General features: G+C 37.4%; 2 protein-coding genes across 5 annotated transcripts in view; one reads left to right on the forward strand and one right to left on the reverse strand.

Moving 5' to 3' along the window:
- The first annotated feature begins 71 nt into the window (after positions 1–71).
- On the forward strand, positions 72–8,884 carry DONSON (DNA replication fork stabilization factor DONSON). The gene is made up of 10 exons (XM_019730232.2): positions 72–919; positions 1,668–1,748; positions 2,873–3,076; positions 4,046–4,224; positions 4,778–4,956; positions 5,810–5,888; positions 6,004–6,108; positions 6,578–6,776; positions 7,738–7,950; positions 8,467–8,884. The coding sequence occupies exons 1-10, from the start codon at positions 608–610 to the stop codon at positions 8,602–8,604; spliced, it is 1,689 nt and encodes a 562-aa protein (XP_019585791.2). The 5' UTR covers positions 72–607; the 3' UTR covers positions 8,605–8,884.
- Positions 8,885–9,368: 484 nt separating this feature from the next.
- The window catches only part of SON (SON DNA and RNA binding protein), a 31,816-nt gene continuing 27,230 nt past the window's right edge, over positions 9,369–13,954 (reverse strand). For 2 of the 4 annotated variants that reach the window (XR_012493996.1, XM_074325754.1), the window contains 4 exons: positions 13,144–13,291; positions 11,186–11,257; positions 10,970–11,085; positions 9,369–10,430 (listed from right to left, as the gene is read on the reverse strand). Coding sequence is in view for 2 of the 4 variants with exons in the window: in XM_074325754.1 (XP_074181855.1) it covers positions 10,272–10,430; positions 10,970–11,085; positions 11,186–11,257; positions 13,144–13,291 (495 nt within the window). In the remaining 2 variants the exon portion in view is untranslated. Of the gene's footprint in view, positions 10,484–10,969; positions 11,086–11,185; positions 11,258–13,143; positions 13,292–13,954 lie in introns of all 4 variants that reach the window. The other 2 variants (XR_012493993.1, XM_074325758.1) reach the window with 1 other exon arrangement.

Here is a 13,954-nt window from a genome sequence, read left to right on the forward strand (position 1 = left end):
CACCTCAGGGTTTTCTCAGGATCAAACAGGATCTTCAGAGTAACTCGCCAGTGGCAGCTGCAGTGTTTGCGTGGAGGGCTGCGGTGGCGATGCTTGGGGAGGGGAACGGGAGGCTGCGCTCATTTCCCCTCGGGGTTCTCTATTTGGGGGTAGAGAGAAGAGACCCAGGCCCCTCTCGCCAGCTCTGGACTTCGCCACTGCCCTCTAAGCCTATCGAAGCAGCAGCTCAAGTGTGACGTTTCCTTTTCATCCAGGCACCGTTCCCCGGGCTCATCACGCCCCTGCTGCGGATTTAAATAGCAGTCAGCTATTCTGGGGTCCAACAGGGGTGTGCAGACCAGTACCCTGGATCGCGTGCCTCCCAGACATTTAGCACCCGGCGACCGGACGATGGCTAAGGTCCCGGCAGGAGAGCCAGGGCAGCGAGCGTCCGGGGCACCACCTGGTTTGAAAGTCCGGCGGCTTCCTCGCAGGAACGCAGCCGGGGGCGGGGCCTCAGGAGAGGCCCAGGGCGCACGCGCCGCGCGGCGCCTCGGGGGCGGGGCCGGCGCGCGCGGGAAGCGCCTGCGGGTTGGCCGGCCAGCTCACCTATTCGCCGCCGCGCATCATGGCCCTTTCGGTTCCCGGCTACTCGCCCAGTTTCAAAAAGCCGCCCGAGACTTTACGGCTACGACGGAAGAGGGTCCGGAGCCTTGGGGCCGCCCTCCCGCCCGGGGAGCGGCCCGAGCCGGAGCCCCGCCGCGCTCCCCTGGCGGACCGGCTGTCCCTCCGCCCCTTCCCGGCGGCGGCATCAGGCAGTGACGGCGGTGGCCCGGCCACAGCCGGGAGGAACCCCTTCGCCTGCCTAGACAACCGGCCGCCGATCGCCGCGGAGCCCCACGACGGGCCGTCCCGGGACCAGCAAGAGCCGCCGAGCCGGGTGAGTGTCTTGGTGCTTGGCAGCCGAGAGGCTGACCTGGCTGTGAATTAGGGGTGGCCAGTTCTCGCGTTCGCGGAGGGCGACGGGCGCAAAGAGTGCCGACCCCCGTAGCCTCAGGGAGCCCTGGGCACTGGCAGTGGCTGCTCTGACAGGTCGAGTGTGGGTGAAGTGCGCTTCGCGAGCTGCCGCGGGACGTGCGGAGCGACGGGGTCCAGTCGGCCTGTCCTGAGGAAAGCGAAGAGCACTAGGGTGCGCGCCCCCGCAGTCCAGCGCCGTGCCCGGGTCGGAATTTGAGCAGCAGCCCTCGTGGGGGGTTAGAAATCAGTGAGACAGATAGATCTAAAAATCCTAGAATAGCTCATCCTGGAAGGCTGGGAAGATAACAACACGGTTTCTCTGCGTGGTTCAGGGCCTCCCCTCACGCTCTCAAAATTCTGGGCATGGAGGAATGTCGAGGATTCATGGGATCAGAATTTACTAGAATTTGTCTTACCTCAAAGCCTTTTGATTTGAGATTTATACATCAGTATTAGATGTGCAAATCACCGGCTTTCCCCGCCTCAATTTTAATAGTAAAGTTAAAGCACAAAACTGAAGCGAAATACGGATGTACCGATTTGGGTGCATGTGAATTCCTGCACTTGCAGTTATTGAGAAACTTGTATGGCAGGTGAGGAGGCTCTGAACGTATTTAAAGCAAACTCTAGCATCATTTTTTATTAAAAGAGACTATTTTTTTTAACCACAGTTTTTAGATTCCAATCAAGAGAATGACTTGCTTTGGGAAGAGAAGTTTCCTGAAAGAACAGCGGTTAATGAGTTACTCCAGGTAATACTTTTTAAATGCCATTAGAATGTATATTCTTAGATTATAAATTCATACTTCTCAGAAACATTTTACCTGGAAAATCGTTTCACAGAGAGCTCTGAGTGAGTGGTCATCTCTACCAGGGTTAAAAAGATGTCATCAGCTGTGGTCAAGAACTTTGTATGATGTAGTAATGATGTTTATAATGGCACCAACACTAAAGAAGGCGTAGATGTGGATTTTCCTTCACCCTCCAACAGTTTGTAACACTCCTGTGGATGGTGACAACTCCAGCTCATCATTCAGAGCCAGCCCCTCCAGGCTCAGCTGCTTTTGCAGCATAGTTTTTCACTGAATCTTCAGACCAAATACCCCAAATGTGGCGTATCATTGAACCTTGCTCACACCACCATCACCACCATACACACACTCCACGCAATACACTCACACTGTTGAATCCATTTCCCTGATACTTCTTTTGTGATAGTTTAAGAAATGCATAGTTAGTTCTAATAGGAGCCGGCTAAAAGAATTCCCCAAGACCCAGTTTCCCTTCCTTGTAAATAAATGGCCTTCACAGAGTCTATTGGAAGTAGTTCCCCTTTCCTTGTTATTTTTTGGTTATGTCATCTGAAAGAATCATTGTAGTGTAGGAAATACTGTTAAATATGTTCTCTAAGAGACCTACCTAAGTTATCTGCAAGAGCAGTTTAGTCCTGGTTTCAGAGTTTTAGAGGCTTAAAGGGTGCTTTGAAGGTACTTGGAAGATTTTTGCTTTGATAGCAGTATTAATAGATTTTGTTTTTTAAATTATGATCATGAAAAGAGCACATGCCTCCTGTTACTAAACTATATAGAACTATATAAACAAAAAGTGAAATCTGCCCCTCCACCACCACGACCACCATCCTCAACAACAAAAAATCCCACTTTCCAGAGATAACCACTGTTTAATGTAACTCTGATAACGGTTTAGTGTAGCTCTTTCCAGACGTTTTCAGTGTGTAGTATATATGTTATTTATTATACATTTCCTACAATTTTGAAATTTCAGTGATCATGAGTATGTTAGTTGATGAAATCTGTAGATTGAAGGTTTTTTTCTTGTTACTCTACTAATTTTTGTGTTCTTTGTTTTCTAAAAGACTCCACATGTATCATTCTCCGAATCTGATATCGCATCCTCAGAAAGTACTGAGTTACCTGTGGACTGGAGTATTAAAACTCGACTCCTTTTCACCTCTTCTCAACCCTTTACCTGGGCAGATCATTTGAAAGCACAGGAAGAGGCTCAAGGTGTCGTCCAGCATTGTAGGTCAACAGAAGTTACTCTGCCTCAAAGTATACAGGTAATTCTGAAAGCAAATAGCTATGTTTTAAAGTAACACATTAAATGTAAAATTTACTTCTCTGCAAAATATCAGAGATATTTCCTTCCATTAAGTTTTTCTTCTGACATTTAAAGACACTAGGGCTTAGCAATTTTGTATTTCCCAAATGGTGCTTTCATAAAATTATTTTAATCAGATTCAATAACTGCTCATTAAATTTAGAGAGGTGTCCTGAGAAATAGTCAATGTTGCAGGGAGGCATTGTTTCAACAAAACAATTCTTCTTAAAGGCCTTTTGAGAAAGAAAATATAAGGAAAAGAAATGAAAAGCAATTGGGGAGTCGAATTGCAAAGGCAGATTGGTTATTTTACTGATTTTCTCACATAACATATACTCTTTATTTAAATGCACTAACTCCTGCTAGCTGGATGATGGTCTGCTGTAAATTTAGCAGAGTTAATGAGTTCTAGAATGTTTTCAGAGAAATGTAATAGCATTGCTGTCAAGCTGCTAAGGTTGAAAAGGATTAGCCAAAAGAGGCTTTGGTATATCTTTTTCAATAAATTGATCAGGATGATTTGTGATTTGCATTGTCAGTTTTTACTGGCTACTTTTGAAACAGTGTTGTGAGGGGTAGGCAACTGAATGCAGTGTTAGCTATACACACACACACGCGCACACACACACACACACACACCAGTCTCATGATGAAAAAGATAGTCATTGCTCTCAAGGACGGTAGAGACAGCAGACTGCTCCTGTCTATGCTCCAGAGCTCTTTTTGATAAATGGTTTACAGATTGTCATTGCTGACAAGAGAGGTTTTCCCAAACAAGCATAAACTACATTTTAGCCCCTGTAACAGTTATGAACACTTTGCCATGGGAAGCAGTAAAGGTAAGTGTTTATCTGAAAAAGCAGTGTCTTTTTAATGAAATGTTATACTTCTAATGGGGCAAACACTGTCCAATACCTCTGGATTTTAGGACCCCAAACTCTGCACTGAGCTTCGGTGTGCCTTCCAACAGAGCCTTATCTATTGGCTCCACCCTGCCTTTCCGTGGCTGTCAATGTTCCCGCGTATTGGAGCTGATAGAAAAATGGCTGGAAAGACAAGCCCTTGGTCAAATGATGAAACCCTGCAACACATTTTAATGAATGACTGGTAAGATCAGTAAAACCTTGTGCAAACCCAATAGTGAATTTTCATTTTGGCAATGTTCTCTCCTTGTTTGTGATACAGAAATGTATATTGATAGAAGGAACTCTTTGTCCTTCTGAATTATTTTATTTAAACTGTTAATAACCAACATTTATATTGTTTACTTTTTTAGCTCTTACTCTTTATGCAATTGTGAAATGTACGTAAGTGTTTGATAAATATATAGAAATAATTCTTTACTTGTCAGTGGCTGCTTCCTTTCTGAGCAAAAGCTGCTCAGAGGATGTCATCAACTTATCAATTAAATTTTGTTTAAAGAAAAAATAGAGTTTAAGTGGTAAACACTATTTGTTTAAGTATCTAGAAGTCATCAGTGAGTCCCATGACCAATTTTAGTTCTTTAAATGCCAAGTTGCATGAAATGGCAGAAATTCAAACCATTATCTTTAATATTTGTGTTGTGTTTTAAATCAAGTGAGTATCAAACTGAATTATACAAAATTAAATTTTAGATGTTGTGTTTATTAATACCTAAAGAGCATTTTTTGCTTCATAGGTCTGTGAGCTTCACTTCTCTATATAATCTGCTGAAGACAAAACTTTGTCCCTATTTCTACATTTGTACCTATCAGTTTACTGTCCTGTTCCGTGCAGCAGGATTAGGAGGAAATGATGTAATCACAGCTCTCATATCTCCTACAACTAGAGGTATAAGAGAAGCTATGAAAAATGAAGGTAAAACTGCAGGTTAAAATGAGACTACCACACTATATAGTAAATGCTTTTTTTTTTTTTTAATTTATTGGGGTGACAATTGTTAGTGAAATTACATGGATTTCAGGTGTATAATTCTGTATTACATCATCTATAAATCCCATTGTGTGTTCACCACGCAGAGTCAGTTCTCCTTCCATCACCATATATTTGATCCCCTTACCCTCATCTCTCACTCCCCACCACCCTTACTAAATGCTTTTCTTGAAAGCTCAAAGTTGAATTATCTTTTACAAGTTGAATTGTCTTCTACCAGTTTTGTCTATATTAAGAAATGTTTTATTTCTTCATTCCTTTTTTTAGTATTTAAGCTATCCTTTATACATAGCTTTAAATTAATGGTGTTCCCGTCACTGTTGTCTAAATACATATTGGGTCAGAAAGTCTCTATCTGAATATACTCTTCTTGAAATTATAGTGCAAATTACCTACCCCTTTTAATAACAGTTTCATACTGGGTCAAACCATTATTGGATCATAAAATCTATTTAGTGGGTTCAGTCAGCATTTTTTTAAAAATGAAAGAGAGTAAAATATATTTTATGAAAGACTACCACAGGTAGTAAGACTGTGTATTATTCCCTAAACCTTTTGTTTCGTGGAGAAATGAGTGTGTTTTGGGCTGCTGTCAAGAAAGCTTGAAAGCTAGACTTAACAGATCAAGTGTAAAGACTCACATTTCAAATTTTGTACTCTCTAAAAATAGGGCACACCTGTTAAATTCTTTTAAATTATATTAAAGAAAATGCATATGAAATTATGAATTTAAATTATGAAAATGAATATTAAAGAAAATTTTTCTTTTCTCATGTAGGTATTGAATTTTCTCTGCCTTTGATAAAAGCAAATGGCCATGAGAAGAAAGCATCTGGAACAAGCTTGGGACATGGGGAGTATGTGATTATAATAATTTTTTACGTCATCCAGTGATTTATGGACTCAGTGGAATAGATTTTTAGAGGAAACAGCTTTATGAAATGGGAACTCTTAACTGTAACCCTTTTTTAGGGAGCAAGCAATCAGTGATGAGGATGAAGAAGAAAGTTTTTCCTGGCTAGAAGAGATGGGTGTGCAAGATAAAATTAAAAAACCAGACATACTGTCTATCAAGCTGTATCCTTTCATTTGTTGTTAACTAGAATTCATTTTCATTGAATTAAGTTAGTAGTGTAATACTCACTGGCAAGTTTATTTGACCATAATCTTAAATTATCTTAGGATCATATTAAAACTAATTCTCCATGACATTAACAAACCCCTAAGTACCAATAAAATACGAACAATTTTTAAGCTTTTTGAAAGTGAAAACATTCCATTTTGGGTTAAGTGTGTGAAGGGAACAGAACGTATTTTTGACTAGAGAAGAAATTAGTTTTTGCTGGGTGTCAATTTCTAGCAAATTCAGATCAAAGAGAAAATGGTTTTGATTTAAACAGATGCCTTAAAATTGCAGTGAGGGGGCAGCAAGAGCATTTCTGGTTTGGAATGGGGAAAGGAATCCCACATGATTCAGAATCAAGGTAACTGCTTTTCCCATTGGTATGGAGTTCGCATTAGCAATTTCCTTGATGGTAATCTTCAGGCGTAAAGAGAAACATGAAGTACAAATGGATCACAGACCTGAGTCTGTTGTGCTGGTGAAGGGAACGAACACCTTTACATTGCTCAATTTTTTGATCAACTGTAAGAGTTTAATTGCTACTTCAGGTCCACAGGCAGGACTTCCACCAACCCTCTTATCCCCAATAGCTTTCCGAGGAGCCACAATGCAAATGCTTAAGGTAATAAAAATAAATAATTCTATACTCATCCTCATAACCTAGCTTCTTAAAAAGAACTTTTCCTTTTTTGATCTTGATTTGTTTTTAGCAACACCTTCTAGCATTTTTACATGGTGCATATTTTGTTTATGCTTTCCTCCCAGTAAAAAAATTCTTTGATGTAAATTTGTATCAAAGTAGTTATTATTTGAAAATACCTGAATTATATGAAAATAATTTTTTTCTTATTGAATAAGCATAATTGGCAACGAAAGCATTTTGATGTTTTCTTTTTTTGCCATAAAGTTGCTTAATCTCATGTCTCATTGTGTCTCAGGATTTTCATCATGAGTCTTAAATCTTTGTCTCATTTCTTAACCAATGAAAGACCATAGCCAACCAAGAATATTATGTTCTAGATCTCAAACACTGGGTCATGGATAAATACAGGCATACCTCATTTTATTACACTTTGCTTTATTACACTTCAGAGATGTTGCGTTTTGTTTTTTTTTTAATTGAAGGCAGACCTTCCACCAGCAAAAAGATTACTACTTGCTTTATTGCAGTACTTTTTTGCGGTGTTTGGAACCAAACCCGTGGTATCTCCCAGGTATGCGTGTATGTCCATATTATAATACATGTAAATACACAATAATATAGATTAAAAGCAATAGAATCAAATTTTTATTTTTGTTTTCCCATTATGTATTGAAAGTGTATTACTAAATCAGAATGGATACGGTAAGCAAAAATTGTATTTCCTAGAATATAAACTGACTCTCTCATAATTTGGAGATGCTGGAGACTGAGACTTTACAATTTTTATTCATATAACATTCTTTTTATGTCTTATGAACTACTTTTGTTCCGTAACTAAAGAGAGGAAAACCCAAATAAAAAGTTATTGAACACATTTTTAGCTAGGGACAAAAGCTTGAGAGATGACCGTAATTTTGTTTTCCCCTAAATTTTTTTGAAGGCACGAAGTATAAATGTGAAGGCACAAGGTCTTTCTGAATACAAAGATCAATTTAGTTTGGAGATTACAGGACCTATCATGCCTCATTGTCTACATTCTATGACCACACTACTCAAATCTTCACAGAGTGGGTCATTTTCTGCAGGGCTGTATACCCATGAGCCAACTGTTGTATTTAATATCTGCCCACCAATGGATAAAGTACTGGATAAGGTAAGTAGACAGCTATAAACAGACTTTTAGTTACAGCTGATTTCTTCAAACTAGATAGATTTATGAGCTAGACTTGTTTCAAGTTATTAAATTGTACTTTTTCCAATTATTGAGGAAGCAGTCTGTTATGTTGTTCTTGTGCAGTAAATTTTATGCATGTAGGCTGTTGTACTCAGCAGTGACTAAAGAACTTGCCAAAAAGAAAGCCAAGTTTGTCTTCTCAGATCCAGAACTTACTAGTGCCTGATTCCTGTTATAAATTATGGGTACTTATTTAACCATATTTGCCTTTAATTTTGGACATATTTTTTATTAAGAACTTTAAATTTGCCTCATATTTATCACTTTGCTAGCCTTAAAAAATTATTTTTGGACACTCACTATACAAAAATTCTTTGGGATGTTTATTGATGAACAGGAACAAGACATTTGTCAAAGTTCCCATAGTAATTATTAAAAACTTTAGTGTTCAAAGATTGATGTGCTTTTTACTGACTTGTATACAAATTTCCACAGGAGACTGTTCATGAGGAGCTTGCTAACTGTGGGTTGCACCCTAAGACTCTGCACCAAATCAGTCAAACACCAGTACTGGGGAAGTCATCTTTACGCAATGTGGAAATGAGTGGCTACATTTATAATTGGAGATCCTGAACACCAAAGTAAGCCTAAAAGGAATCTTTGAGGAAAAAAGCCTTCTAGCAAGGAAATTCAAGATTCTTAAAGTTCATTTTGGAAGTTAGAAGAAATATAACTTGAATATTTCTAATGTTTATATTCTTTTACATTAACATTTTTTACATGCACTAAGGTTTTTAAATCAACATTTTTTTTACTACTTGGGATATTCAGATATGAAAACTCAGACTTTTTAAACCTCAAATGAGAATTCTAGATCCTTATAACCTAATTATAAACTGAATAGAAAATTGAATCAATGTCAGTGTTTTCCTTGCAAATGGGATATTGAGGCTAACTTAGTATTATTAACTCATGGCATTGTGACTAACAGCATCAGGGCAAAACTATTTAACTTTCCTAGAATTAGCAGGTTCTAGTTTATAAAGATAGAAAACAAAATGTAGACAGTATCTGCTGAGCTGATTGTTGATGCTTTTACCTTAGCTTTCTTGCTGATTTAAAATTCCTATAATATACATGTATCTTAATGCATGTTCATACAGGTAAGGGTTTTCATATTCCATAGTGTTGAGTTGTGAAGTATGCTCACCTATTACAGTATAGTAGTATTTAATGTGCTTTTAGGTATTGTGTGTGTGGTGGTATGTGTGGTTTGTGTGTGTATAATTCAAATTTTCTTCAAGTGCTTAGAAATCAAAAGCATTGGGGTAAAGAAATAATAGTATTTAGTGGAAATGTATGTGTTCACTTTATAATCCAGAAAATAAAACACAACATTTATTCCAGAGAAGTTTATATTTGGGCCTTAAGCTTTTGAAAATAAAGTTGAGACATAGCATATGAATACCACTGTAATACACATGAAATAGTCTATCAGACCCTAAAAATTAACATAAACTTAAACTTTCTCATAGTCAACAAAAAATAGTGGCCGGGTGCCGATTTTATTAGATAAATTGGTTACAGCGTTTTAATTATCATTTTACGTCTATCTAGGTGTAGCTGAAATTCAAAATGCACATCAAAGTAAAACTATATCACAACTCAATGCCATACTAAATGTACTTGGCCTCTGCAGAATTCTAGTCGGACTTCATTCTGACTCCCTTCTCACTGCCCAAGTGGCTTTGACGGGAATGCAGGCCTTAGTGCTGACCATCACACATACCACTTTCTTTTTATAACTTCTACAAAATTTTAAGGGGAGATGGTGGCATTAGCCCTGTGGAACAGATCTTGCTTGATTACCTCAATTAACACTGGCCCAGTATCTGTCCAGCAGAACCCATTGTGAACTAATACAAGGTGCACAGCCCTTCACTGATTACAGGCAAGTGTTACAGCAGCCTAGCCATAAGGAAGGGGAGTTACATCATAGTACAAAATACAGTATAAAAGCGTTATTTAACATTCCACACTGAAGATTACGGATGCCTTCAAACAATTGTTTGGATGTTAGCCACTTAAACAAATACATCACTAAGGTAAACAATATAAACATACCAAAACCCTGTATGGTTAAATACAATTTCCATGGTACAAAAATCAAAGCCTGGAGATGTTTATACAGATTGCTTTTTACACAATGTCTTAAATTGCCAAATATTTACAACATTAAAGAGGAAATACATTTTGATGCAGAGTAAAATTATCTGAAATGATTATTATAAAACCTCAATCTATCTACGTGAGGCACTCCTGAAGCAAGTGGCATTAGCCATGAGGTCCTTTGGTACAAGGCCCATTGCTTGAAGAACCACAGTTGCTGCTGTGGCTTTAGCATGCTTCTTATTAGGGCTGGCAAAGCTGGGCTGGTAAGCGCTTCCATTTATCAATACCTATTCAAGAAAAACATACAATTGGGCTGGTAAGGGCTTCCATTTCTCAATACCTATTCAAGAAAAACATACAATAAGAACAGCATCAAACTTTAATATCTATTAGCTTTGTATTTTTTCACTAAATGCTAGAAAAATAATTTACGAAAATATAAAACCCATATGATATAAGTCAAATTAATCTCAACCCAGAAGAAACAAATCGTTTGGAAAAAGGGACTGCAAATTAAGAGCAGGTCTCCAAATTGAAAAAATCCTGATAAAACTACTAAATTCATTCCCCACATTCCACTGAAAAATGTCAACAAATTTGTTCACCAGATTTTGCCCACATATTTCCCTCCAACATTTTTTAAAAATAGGGTATTAAAAAGTCGTATTAAAGCATGCTTAAATGTTTAAAAACCCCACAAATCTACCCACACATATACACACTCCCAACCCACAAACAATATAGTAATCCTATGATCATATATTCATCCCTCACCCTCTAACATCAAATTAATAAATATACAATTAATGCAGAAATTCATATTTACCCTAAAGAGAAAATGTTTGCGATGATCAGGGCCACTATCATGGACCAAGAGAAATTCAGGTGGTTGCCACCTTCTCTTATTACAGATTTCCATCAAGGCAGACACAGGATGTTTGCCTGCAGAGAAAAAAACAAACCAGTTATTTCCACCATCTGTGGCAACAAATTATGACTTCATGGTAGGGGCGGGCAAGAAGAAATTCAAGTGTCCCCTTACCTGACAGATCTTTCATTGCAGCAGAGAAGTTCCCAGACCGCTTTTGTGCTCTTTCTCCTACAGCAACAAGACCTTTAAAAAACAGTGAATGTTCAATGAATAAATTTCAAAGATCGTTTTAAATTATAACATAGCAAAACAATTCCATCTGTAGAAACAAGCCATGCCTTCAAATATTCAACAAATTCCCACTACCCTTGATTTCTATATCATCTTGACTTCTGTTTTGCTATGTTTCAATACAGTATATATCTATACTTTATATTCATATACCTTGGTGTATTGGAAAGTGTATAAATGAAGTTCAGAAAACAAAAATTTAATATGTGAGTACATATATAAAGTGCCATAATTAACAACTCTAGGTCTGGCTTTTTGTAAGTTTAAAAAGTAGTTACTATTTATTGCAAGTGATTTCTAAGTATTTCCCATTCCTTTAAAAATGCTCACTTAAGAAGTATGTTCCCCCAAAGGTGAGGAGTTTAGGTGCACGCGCATGTAAAAAGTGAGCAAGGCTGTCTCTATGGTTCTATTTTTTCCCCAGGAATGAAGCCCTTTCTGACTTATCAAATGTCAGATGTTCTCAAAAGACAAACGTGCCAGCAGTGCATAACCTCCCTTTCCAAAGTGATGTAGCTGTGTTACTATCCAAATAAATGCTTTCCCAATTTCCTTTTATCCTAGGGAGAATTCCTCAACCAGATGTTTGCTAATTCTGCCAGTATGCTTTCCTAAACCTAGGCCATACTGCAATTCCAAAGAGAATGTTCCCTGGAATTATACATCTACAGATGTTTTCTTCCAACAAACTACCTTTTATGACACAAAGAACTCGGATCAACTTGTACAAGCAATAAAATGACAGTGACGTAATTAGCATAATGTCCTTTTCTAATTTAAAGTTTGAATTAACTAGCTATATCATAGGATGATTCTCATGTTATTTCAAGCCTATTTGAGTCTATGAATATAATATATTCCCTCCGATTTGAAATAAAATAGCAACACAGTATTCTACATGGATGACAATGTAGAAATTCTGATGCAAACATTTTAAAAAATACATAATTTGGTCACAGCTAGTCGGTTTCAAAAGCTATTAAGAAAATAGTTTAACTGCATTAACTTCAACTTGCTATTTTATTACAAAGATAGGGAAAATAAATTCCAGTTTTAAATTTTCCAGTTTTTAAAAATCAGGCTTTAAAACAAGCTATTGAAATCACAATGAACTGGCATTCCCATGTGATATTTAAGACATCATTCTAAGGGAAGAAATTATTTAAAAGGTACAAATTGGCTGTTACTTATGTTATCCAAGTGTATTTTTAATAGTTAGTGACTACATGCAAGCTAGACCCCCAGGTATCTGAGAATAGTAGCGAAATACAGGTAGATATAAGCTCCAAACACAGGGCAATGTGAAGAGGTAACACTGTTGTCAGTAGGTGATCTACTTCCCAACCCAACAGAACTCAAATTACTGAGCTTGAAAAGAGGGATGTGTAAAAAGGGTTTATAAGGAAGGTGAAGACAAAATAGCACTCTACTAGGAAATATAGGGACTATGTGGAATAAAGTATCTGAGAAAGAAAAAACAATCAAATCCTAGAAGGATAAGAATGTATTCCTTGTCAAGAGAAAACACAATGGAAATTCCACTTTCTAAATATGAAATCTAGTTAAAATTTTAATCATACAAATATATATGCATACTTCCATAATATTTAGCAACTAACGTAACAGAGGTTGCCTTTTCAAAGCTCAAATTAGTGTTTCCATCTATATTTATATTAGAGTTGCTGAAAACGGGTTAAACTTTTTTCCCTAACAAATAGCTGTACATATACCAGAAGTACCTCCAGTTCAGGACCACTGATACCAAAAGAATGTATGACGGTAATGAAACCCTAAATGTTAAAGGAGATATAATAAATATTCCCATAAAAACTTGTTACCTTTTCGGTCTGTTTTAAAATCAACTAGGATAGGTTCCTTATTTCCTTCTTTGTTTTTTCCTAATCCTTCTCCTTCTCGCCAGCCCATTTTTCTCATCAAAACGGCTCCCATTCCTCCAGTTACTGGGGCTGCTCTTAAGAACTGATCCTATCCAAAGAAAAAAAAGGTAAAATGTCCCCATTTTACAGTTAGAATTTGACTGCAAATCAGTATCACTTTAAAAAAAGAAATCTCATTTTACTTCTAGATCTGTTATAGCAATTAAATTTAAATGCTTCTTATATACATACTGTAATGTGTATGTTCTAATTGTTTTTCACATTAACATAATATTTTCAAAGTCAAATAAGGCAATAAATAGCAGTTTTAAAACAGTGGCCCTCGTGCCCCCCTCCAAAAAAAAAAAATTAGAACACTCCTGTTTTCGTCCACTATTTAGGTTCACTGGTATCTCTTCTTAGCTTGCAAAATAAAAAGAAGGCAATGTTAAAACAGTCAATAATATTAATTGTCCCAGGTGTACCTAGTTAATGAATAAAGCCCAGAAATCATTTAGGAATAGTATGGACAATGAAAAAGCGTACTGTTAACATCCAAAGTGTTCCTCCCCATTCTACCATGAAGCAAGTATAAATATTTTACTGAGAAAATCCCTATGAAGCCAAAAGATAGCTCTTAAAATAAATTTACACAGTTAAGAAAATGGAAGGCAATCACAGAAAACACCCTGTAATTATACCAAACTGAATTTGAATTCTTTTAAAACCTAGCTGATGTTAAAAGACTTAAAAAACTCCTTAAACGTTTACA

This window comes from Rhinolophus sinicus, linkage group LG01, assembly GCF_036562045.2.
Source record: "Rhinolophus sinicus isolate RSC01 linkage group LG01, ASM3656204v1, whole genome shotgun sequence".
NCBI lineage: Eukaryota > Metazoa > Chordata > Mammalia > Chiroptera > Rhinolophidae > Rhinolophus > Rhinolophus sinicus.